Source organism: Xiphophorus maculatus, chromosome 17 (genome assembly GCF_002775205.1).
Source record: "Xiphophorus maculatus strain JP 163 A chromosome 17, X_maculatus-5.0-male, whole genome shotgun sequence".
Taxonomy (NCBI): domain Eukaryota; kingdom Metazoa; phylum Chordata; class Actinopteri; order Cyprinodontiformes; family Poeciliidae; genus Xiphophorus; species Xiphophorus maculatus.
In genome coordinates, this window is record NC_036459.1 from 8100103 (window position 1) to 8111278 (window position 11176).

An 11176-nucleotide genomic window follows, 5' to 3' on the forward strand; every position below is an offset into this window, starting at 1 on the left:
TTGATGAAAAGACGAGCAGAGAAAGTCGGACCAACCCTGAAGCGTCAGCCGCAGAATATCGATCTTCGCCTTTTTGGTGAATCAGCAATAACTGCCTGGGGGCACAGAGTTCGTTTTCCCTTCAACCAATTTCACCTTCACCAATATCTTCCCTGGAAAATATCCCATTTATATTCATGCCACAAGCAGCTGGAGGTCATTTAAGTTGAACTGTGGGTTGACTGGCTGCACGTTGCTCACTGTGCGCTGTTCCACTTTCTGAATTTGGGTGGATTTGACAGAGAAGAAGAAAAACAACTTGACAGCAGTGATGTGTTGCCAACACATTTCTGAAGTAAAGAGACATCACTGAGATCTGGAAAAAAAGCTGCTTAGCAAACAAGTGTTCTTGTTAAATAAATGTCACACACACAGATACTCAAAGCAACATTACCTGCATATAGAGCTTGATGTAAAAGAATCAGTCACTGTCTAACGCTGAAAATAGCACACAACGTTTGCTTTGGCAGCTTAACTGTCAAAACATCCGCTAACAAGATACTGCATGAGCTTTTCTGCTGTTCATTAAAATTCAGACTCTCTGCAAAAATGCTACAATAATCACTTACCTCATATCTAGAAACAAGTCTGCTCTGTAGAAGTAAACATTTAACCTGAAATGTTTTTTAAGCAAATGTTTGAGGAAACAACAGGAGAAGATGACAGATTTAAAAAGGAACTTAAATCCATTTTAAGGATTTAAAAAGGATTTAAATAGTAAGGATTTGATTGAAAATAATATTTGTAAACGGTGCTAAATAAAATAAGTGGTAACACTTTATTTGAAGGGTTGTGCATAAGACAGTCATAACACCGTCTTTATAAATGTTTATGACTGTTGTCATGAAGTGCTATTTGGTAAACAATGACATTTTTAATGCAAAGTTGCATTAAAAGTTGAATTACAAGTGTAAACTTTGCATTGGTTGGTAAATAATGACACTTTTAAATCTAAGTTGCATTAAAACTTGCTTTAAAAGTCCATTAAAAGTCTTAACTTTGCATTAAAAGTGCTATTGACCAAATGAGACTTCATGACAATAGTCAAACATTTTATGCAATATGGCATAAAATTCATGTCACAATATATATTGCGACGGATGGTGGTAATAATATATATCACAATATGATTTGTATAAAATGTACAATAGAAACGAACAAAGAATTACATGCGTTTTTTACTCTGTGCGCTTTTATGAGGTTTTATTTTTATGGTTTTGGAAAGACCGTCACCCCGCCCCAAGACGCTTCCTTGCTGTCCGACCGTGACATCTGCTGCTCTCCTCCCGAGCGTGGCGCTAATACGGCAGGAGGGGTAAGAAACAGGGTCCAATGGACTCGGCGAGCCTTTTCTCATGCACGTTCTGGCTGGAGTGGCACCGATCCTGTGTGTGCTTTTATCCCTTGCTTCCTTGCTGTCTGACATCTGCTGCGCTCCTTCACAGCGTCGCGGTAAGACCTCGTAGGTTAAACCCGAACCAGGTCCTGATAATTTCCATTTTTCCACCTGCCTTTTTAACGAGTTCCTCCCTTGCTATCTCAGCCACGTTGCTTTCCGCTTGTTCTGTTCTGATGCTAGCCGGTTACATCATCCACAAGCATTACCGCAGTTAGCCGGTAAACTACAGATCTCTATCGTAGTCTAAATTTCTATCGTTTCTACTGTACATCGTCAATATAGCGCACTCCGAATTGAAACCAAGACAAACACTGCTGAAAGTTGGTACCATCTGCAACACACAGACATAAAATCCACCGCTTTTGGCCGCTCACTCTACTTACCACCTAAACAGCTGGCTGATATCGACAAGAAGAGAAAAACTGCAACGTGTGTGGAAGCTGGTGGCTACTGTATGGTCATAACTGTCCTGAGAGACAACCACTGAGCCTCTGTCAAGCATGATTGGGCAGGATGTGGTAAGTGGAACGAAAGCTCCAGGGATGCAAACACACACACACACTCTGGAGCACAGCATCTTTCCAAACGGCTGTGTGTGTGTGTGTGTGTGTGTATGTGCCACACTATCTGTGCTGCAATCGCTGGTGCAACTTTACACCCTCAGTGGGACTCTGACAAGATGACAGATGAGTCTGACTGCAGGAATCATTACTGCGCTGCCGACAGCAGCAAGTGTGTCAAACTGCACACAAGTTGTCAGGGATCGCCCCGTCCCATGTTTCAAATGACGGGTCCAAACCCATCATCACCCACATCCATCAAGGCATTACTTGGACACACGTCATTAACTTGGCGCCGTCGTAAAACGCTCGCTCTCCCTGCGTAGCTCGCACTGTGTCACGGCGGAGCGTCCAGAACAGCTTCATCTTAAACTGAGCTGCTTCCGCAGAGATTATTTTGTTTAAAAAAGAAAAATTTTTAAAACAAATAGCATTGTTGTTTTTCCAAGTTGTGAAGAACAGACAAACACACAGTGACTCAGAGAATCAGCAGGTGATCTGACATTTCATTAGGAAACTAAAGCTACTTCATGTCTGTTGTGTTCATGGAAAAAGATTATTGATGAACTGGAAAGTGGAGGTTTGGCTGTGATAACAAGACAGTCGAGATTTTTGACAAGCAGTCATAAATAGGCCTGTCATGGTGATCAATAAATCAATTAATAACATGATAAATTAAAATGAGTTCAATCATTTCCATTGGCATTATTTATAGCTTTTCTGTCTGTCTAATAAAAACTGGATGATAAAAGTCTTCAGTCTGGTGCTTTTGCTTCAACTAAATCTATTATTGAAGGACAATTTTGTTTAGACTTTATAATTTATTTAATTTATTGTCAATATTTAAAATGTCTTCCAGTTCCAGTGTTAAAACTTCGTTAGGATTTAAAATTTATCAATCTTTGCGAATGTGTTCTTGCATTATTATGCAGCAACATACAAATGTTTTAATTTATATGCGATTAATTGATTCATTGATTGTCACAGACCTACCTATGAAGACGTTTATTGTCTCCTGTGTTGCTCAATAACACAGGCACAACTTGAAAAACTGGAAGATGCTGGGAACATAAGCATCAGCCGAAATGAAAAAGAGTTTAACACCACTGCACTAAACACATCATCCCACTGATAAAGCACGGTGGTAGCAGTGTCACACTGTGGGATGTCATTCAAAAGGAACAGGGAAGCTGCACAGGACTTGACAATGGTTGTCATTTCTTCTATTACGTTTTAAAAATCCATTGTTTCACATTTGCGTTGCAGAAGTCCCACAAACCGATTGTTCAACATCGCCGCCTGTTACCTGCTTTCATGGCAATATTTCTCTCCTAAGACATTTCACTGACAACCTAAGTGCTCCACTTACGGACCAAGCAGGAAAGCTGTCACCAGAGTCCCGCTGGTAGCTGGAAACAGCCTTTTAAAACTCAAGAGGTGCTGCCATGGCCGGCTCCTGCCGCTCAGCCTGCTGTAATGACTTTCTGCCGGCTGCAGCCAAACTCTGAGTGGGCACCCAGCAAGCACAGCGATTGCCTTGGGCCAACCTGGAAACGTCTGCTCTTACCTGCTGCACCCCAGCAGCACTTAGCGCGACGCCTCGGTCAGAGCGCGGGTCTCAGCCGCACAGCGGAGAACAGCAGCAGGAAGAGCTTCTCCGTGTAGAGCCCGACTGGAGCCGGAATAAAAACTCTGCAGACGTCAGTGAAGGAGACTAAGAATAAAACTAAGTTATCTTCGTGTTTTGCTAGATGCGTTATTGCAGTTAACTCAAGGATAAGACTGAGTAAAGAGAGATTTGTTATGCTTATAAAATAATAGCAACCTGTGGCCTTGTTAACTGTTGTTTTGATTGGTTAGTGCAACATACGCAGGAACATTTTATTATTGGTTTATGCCTCTTACAATCACAACAGCGGTGCTACAAATATTAATGCAAATGAGGTTTAATTTTCAATTTAAGACAATTATGAATACTTTTTTTTTTTTTTTAGAAAATCTGATTAATTGGAGCTTGTTTGATAAAAACAAAAACCACAAAGATACCAGCGGCTAATAATATGTACTGCAAACATCTAGAATATTTTTTAAAAATTAAAAAATCTGCAATTCTGGCCAGAGGTTTTTGTCCATTTATTTGTATCAAAGTAATTTAGTCCTTTAAAGAATTTTTTGAGTTTTTCCTTTATATTTTTATGCATTTAATTATTATTTTATTATCTTTATTTTTTTAATTTCCTTATATGCTTCCATGTATGCATACACAATTTTAAAAGTGTATATTTTTATTTACTAGCAAGTTTAGAAAAAACACTTCATAGCCATCAAGAAGTTCCTAATATATCTAAATATTTTAGATATCTCCTCATCAGTAATAGAAAAGCTAATTTAATTTAACGTGGTTGGTTTTCTGGCATAAGCAAGATCCAAAAATAATTTCTTACAATAACAGTAATAGTTTAAATTTGAAGCAGTTCACACACTAAGATTGTTTTCCAAACTTGTTGCAGTGAGCAATAAATCAAATAATCACATGATGAATTAAAATTATCTCCATTTTATTTTTGTCTCGTCTTTGCAGATTTGTGAATTTTTTGTGAAAGAGATCAACTTTTAACTATTTGATCGCCGCAACTGATGAATCGATTAATCAGTTCTTCTGACGATTAATCGGATTAAAAATGGCACATACTGCTGATTTTTTATTTAACCACTTAACATTTTTTATAAAACATTTGAAACAAAAATACACTAAATTTAATTCCTTTTTTAAAAAGAAAAATAAAATATCACAGCATCCTTTTTGTGAAGGCTTGATGAAGGAAAGGATGCATCTGCAACTAAAAGGTCATTTAAAATCAACAAGTGAAAAACTCAGTATGTTCTTGAAGCATTTAGTCTTTTTTAAATCTGTATACTCCATTTAATTGATTACTATAAATCACTGAACGGCTTAGCACCACAATACATTAAAGATCTGCTGTTATTGTATCAACCTTCCAGACCTCTCAGGTCTTCCGGTTCTGGTCTGCTCTGCATCCCCAGAACCAGAACCAAACGAGGAGAAGCAGCTTTCAGCATCTATGCACCACAAATTTGGAACAAACTTCCAGAAAACTGTAAAACAGCTGAAACACTGACTTCTTTTAAATCTCAACTGAAAACCCACCTGTTTAGAATTGCATTTGAAATGTAATCAATTACAAATTTATTGATGTAACTTGACTTAATGATTGATTCTATATTGCATTGTGATTCTGTGTTTGTTATGATGTAAAGCACTTTGAAATGCCTTGCTGCTGAAATGTGCTATACAAATAAAATTTGATTGATTGGTTGACTAAATTAGTCAATGATTTCAATAAATCGATTAATAGATTTACCCAAGTGAAGGCAGTTTACCTCCAAAATGCATTAGCTCATCAGATTCATTTCATTTAATGATGCCTTCAGGTTTTCCTTCAGCTTAGTTTCCTCTTAAAAGAAATGTGTTGGATTATTTCTTCCAATCAAGTTGGGCCTTCTGGATGTGACAGTTTCTCTTCGTGCCATTGTAAACAACTGCCTGATACAAACTCAAGGAGAGTCACTGAGAAAATGTGCATCATTATTCTTTAATGACATCAAATCCACAACATCCATGACGGTATTCTTGATGCTTAGCTCCAAATCATGTTATTTGTTGTCTTAGCCTTTTTTTTTTTTTTTGCTTTGCACAGATCCTAATTGTGTCTTGATTGCTAACTAATCTAATGATCACTCCAAAGAGCAACAAACAACCCAACCTCAATGTAAGCTAATGATGGCCAAGAATTTAAAAACACTCCACTTATATTTATGTTTCAGAGCAGGAATAAGACTTGGATTTTCAATTGTGGGGAAGACAACGGTTTCCTGTTAAAATATGCAGCTACTGGCTTTTTTAGTTTTGGTTCCAAAACTCCTTAAAGTGTTAATATGCTTCAAAAAGGGGGAAAATGGCAGAAGAAATATATATGTTTTAGGAGTTGCACAACTTTATATTTTTAAAGTCGACTACAACATGACAAAAGTCGAGTCGATGTCGACTAGTCGCAGTGACGTCACAGCAACTTACAGGCTTCATTAGCTTTATTCACAGCAAATATTGACAAAAATATACCACTTATACCTTGCCGTGCATAATTAAAAGAACAAGAAGCAGAACATCATCCTGCACTCATTCGTCAGCAGCAAAGTTGGTCGTCTGCCTTCTGCTGCTCCGCCGTCCCGACGCGCAGCAGGACGCTCCGCTGACTCAGCAGCGGCTCGCTGACTTTGCAGGACGAACCGACGTGCAGACGGCAGAAGAAAAAGTTGGATGGATGAAAAGCGCGACATCATGATGCGTTGCTGCACATTATGGTGAGTTCACAGCCAACGCTTGCCATGCTTCAAAAACAAGTTCGACAAGCGAGCACTTTGAAGTTAGACGCTTGACATTTTACTCTACAAATAGGGTTTCACGCGCCAGAGGTGCCTGGTTTACATTCAAAGTCTATGTGGAGGCCCATCAAATGGGTCAAAATTGCTCTAGTCGTTTTCCGTTGTCGGTCTATTTGTCAGACGCGCTTGACATGTCAAACGCTCAAAACGCTTCAAATTGCGCCACGCTAGACGGGCGAAACACGCCGCAACGGGCCCTCGACGCGCCTCCACATAGACTTTAAATGTAAACCAGATGAACCTGACACATGAGGTGTGAACGCACCATTATTCCGGTCATTTTAGTTTTTTTTAAAAAAGATTTCTTTCGTCACTAGTTCAACTTATTTGACAGTAATCCGATAAGAGAGCGGTAAGTGCCAAGCTAACCATGGGCGGGAGTTGAGCTCTGGACTGCCGCGGTCAACAGCCTCCACATGCGAGGCGCCGCACTAACCACAACGCCCCCATTCCAGGAGCATTTCCTGGAGTTTGCAGAACTCCTTCCGTAAATTATTTACATTTTTATACAATTAGCATCATCTTCTAACTCGGTGAGGAGATGAACTCTTCTTTCATCGTCTTGGAGAAATCATTTTTGTCACGTGATTGCGACTAGTGGAGCTCCGCAAAAAGTCATAGTAAAGAATCGACTAGTCGACTAGTTGGAGCAACCAATAATATGTTTACTGTTCTAGTGTTAAAAGAGTAGTATGTGTCCTATAATTAGCCAATAAAAGTAATCTTTATTCTTGGTCAGTAAAATGAGATTTCGACCACAGGATTTAAAATGCATAAAAAATGTTAGTGAATAAAATAGCTAATGGTGACTTCAAGCAAAGTTTAAGGTAAAAACCTAAAATTTTCACTTGTTTTATCACTTTTAGATCCCTAAGAAAAAATAATAAAATTATGACAAACTTGTAAGAGAATGAAGTAATAAAATTGAGAATAAAGTCGAAATAATACAAGAATAAATTCATAATAATATGAGAATAAAATCATAATATTTCAAGAACAATGTCATAAGTTGTAATATTAAAAATTTATTCTTGTAATTTTATTTTATTCCTCTCTTAGTGAGGCCCTAACACTCTATTACACTTTCCTGTTATGTTTTTGCATTAGAAATATTTTGCAACCGTACAAACACTACTTTAATTTATCATTTCAAATCAAATAGATTATGTTCTACTCATGTAAAATTTATATTTTATTAAGCGTAAACCATCAACAGGTCATTAAAACCTACTTCTCTTTGAGATGCGATAGAAACTTGATTAGTTTAATGTTTTGCTACATAGTTAATCAGGCTAATGCATAAGAAAAGCTAAATCAAGGTGTGTTTTTTAAGCTCTAAAATAAGCATTTAAGCTGCAAGTTAGTACAGAGTAGTGTAGCTGAGCTTCAGAGAAACCTTAAGATAGATAAAAGAAATCACTGAATCTCAGCTTGGATGAGAAAAACATCTAAATCTGCAAGCAGCTTTATGGTTGTTGCTTTTTCTCCTTTTATAAGATCGAAGTCTATAAACAGTCTTAACGAGTAAACAAGAGCAGAGTTGGAGGAGAAGATCACTCGCTTCTCCAGCTGCTGAAACATGTAACCATTTCATGGACAAAAATAAATAAATCGATTTGATATAAGCTTTGGGTGCTTTTAGAATAAATCTCTGTTGTGATGCTAAGCACATGCAAACACACGCGCACAGCCTGACACTTTCATCCAAAGCCTCTTATTGCGCTTTGAAAGATTTTTCACCTCAAAATGAGATCCCAGAGATCCTCCTGGCACCGGCGCACAAAGCAAGGCTGATCAGCAGCAGAGATCAAAGGCAGGGGAAGCGTCCGTGACAGGACACGAGATAATGCCAGCCTAGCAAAATCTACTCGACCTACACTGGGGTTTTTTTTTTAGCAACAGAGTATTTAGCTGCAAACCTCGACACAACAAACACAAACTAATCGGTGTTAAACTCATGGAGACTTCTGTGACTTTATCGCGCTTTTTGTTTTCTGCAGCATGTTGGAAAAGAGGCAAACAGATTTCCTCCAATTTTCAAATCTAATTCATCGCAGCCGGTGCAACACAAACTGGATTTGTGTAATTCCGGCTCTGCAAAGAATAATGCAAATTTTAATCTAAAATTCTAATTATTGCAGGCAAAAATAATGATTTGTTTAAAAAAAATTTTAAAAAGGGATAAACAGTCTGTTTTTCTTCACTGACATTAAATCAGACTAAACATTTTTCTGCAAGACGCCAGAAAAATTTAGACCAATGACTTTTTTTTTTTTTTTTTGCACAGAAACTTTCTTTAAAACCTGAAATTTTCACACACTAACATTACTGTACCTTTAAATAATGATGTCATTGACTTGGAAGACATGAGCTGAAATGCCATTCAGAGACGGAGAAGCCATTACTGCACAAAAACCAGAAAAGGTTTGATAATAGTTTGCAGCTTTTTATGATTGGATGAAACTAAAACTGGAGAGTTTGACCAAACTTAGTAACTCTAATGTTTGCTCTGATTTTATGTCAGACTGTGAAAAAAAAAAACCTTTGCTTCATACAATCTATGTAAATATTTGGTTTCAGCTGCAAACACTGAAAAACTATCTTAAACATTTTTAATAAACTAATATAGGTGCATTTTTGACAAATTTCTAATACTAGAATAATCGTCATTTGATCTCAGATATTAGTGAACATCAAAAAGTGCAAGATATGAGTCGCATATGGGCGGCACCCTAAAGGGGGCGCCAAAATGATAAAGGAATAATTATTTCTAGGCGTCATTTTCTGTATTTGACAGCTGTTTTTGCCTTGAGATGTGTCTGTATACATCCCAGAAAGTATTTAGCTGCATCCCTGGTCTTCAAAACACATGCTATCCAAAACTGGACAGTAAAATATAAGAAAATCTGGTTCGATTTATCTGGATTTCAGCTGCGACAATCGGCTTGTTGGGTCTGAATATGGATGGCAGCCGTGGCTACAGCATAACTTACCGCCATCAGTGTGAAAACATTGCAATAGCAATATGTGTGCTTTCTAGATGGAGTTTCACATCAATAGAAACCAAAAATGCTAATTGACAAACATAAAAATGAGAAATGAATAATGTCTTATAATGTGATCACTGTAATACTATATATTTCAGCTCGACGACAATAAAATGTGACATTTTGAAGGAAAAAAACCCGGAATATTTGCAATGGTGAAGTTTAAAAAAAACAAAAAAACAATGTCACAAAATGTACAGAAACAACACAGACTTATAAATAAAAACAAAGGTGCGAATTTTACACCTTTAAGTACAAAATGTGGTAAAATGTTACGCTCAAAACAGCCACAGTGGAAGCAAAACAACACTGGTTGCATTCTGTTTGTCTTATTACTATAAACACGTCTTCTGGTGTGTGACGCTGGTTATTTATTTACATTCTTCCCTGATTTATGTGCGCTTCAGTAATCTGTGTTTTCTACTGTAACACACCCCCTTAAAGAAAAACCACCGCTTATCGCTTCTGGGCGCTAAACACACAACAAACATTCAAAAACAGCGAGATGAGAGAGAGAGCGGGGAATGGTTTCCTTCAGCGCGGAGATGCAGAAATAACAAAGTCTGCAGGAGTTAACAGTTTCTGGGGAACAATAGGAGCGATGTCAGGAGAAGAAAAGACACCCCAAAGTTGCAGCGAAAGTCGGAAAATAATAATTAAAGCCTTACCTTGTTTGACACACTTGAGCCGCACGGGGTCTTTGCTGTGTTTGACCACAGCGTGGACATCCCTGGTGGTGAGTCCGGCCACCGGGGTGTCGTTGACTTCCAGCAGCAGATCCTCCTGGAGGAGTTTCCCGCTGTGGCATGCGGCTTTGCCCGGGAGGAGCTCGCCGATGACCGGGAACTGTCCGCGCTCCGCGCCGCCCTTCAGCTCCAGCCCCAGCTCCCCCTCCTCATTCCTGCAAAGGATACTCTCGTGGACTTTGTTGGTCCAGTGGTTCTTCCTCTTCTTCAGAGTCTTGGACATGGCGAGTTTACATGAGTCCAGTCGTGAGAGAAAAGGAAAAGTTTTCCCGTCGCCGTTTGCGTCCCCGCGGCGTCACAGTTCACGCTGGAACGCGTCCCGTTTCAGTGGAAAGGCGCAGTTGTATCCATGTCAGCGTTCAGCAGCTGGATCATCAGTCTGCGTTTTGGATAACTGAGCTGCTCAACTTGTGATGCGTTCACTATAACTCGGAGATACTACTATCACCATACACTTATTTCTATTTCCTAGAAATATCTAGGAAATAAACCAGTCTAGAAGAGACACTACGACATTTTTACAACATTTGAAGTAAAATTATTGCAAAAAATTATTTATTTTACACTTAAAATGAAACTACTGTAAAACCATGCATCAACAGTCCGTAAATTTCCACAAACCTGGAATATCAATGCGTTTGTTACCACAATATGTTATAAAACATACTGCGACAACTTCAGGATATATTCTTAAAAAATTAACACTTTTTATATGATTAATAACACACAAAAAGACACGATTACAACTTTAAAACTTCAAAAGTACAAGTTTACGGTTTGACTCTTGAACGCAGCATGAAGCTCAAACCAATGCCACTAACCCGGATGTGAAGGCTTGGTGAGGAAGAGGAGGGAGGAGAGGGTTTTCTCAAGTCCAGCTTTCCATAGGAAAAAAAAAATAGTGAAAATGGGAATTTAGGC

General features: G+C 38.4%; 1 protein-coding gene across 7 annotated transcripts in view; it reads right to left on the reverse strand.

Moving 5' to 3' along the window:
• magi2 (membrane associated guanylate kinase, WW and PDZ domain containing 2) overlaps positions 1-10622 on the reverse strand; it is a 240702-nt gene extending 230080 nt beyond the window's left edge. For all 7 annotated transcript variants that reach the window (XM_023349882.1, XM_023349881.1, XM_023349880.1 and 4 more), the window contains exon 1: positions 10178-10622. In XM_023349882.1, coding sequence (XP_023205650.1) covers positions 10178-10478 — 301 coding nt within the window. In that variant the 5' untranslated portion in view covers positions 10479-10622. The remainder of the gene's footprint in view (positions 1-10177) is intronic.
• Between the last annotated feature and the right edge of the window lie 554 nt (positions 10623-11176).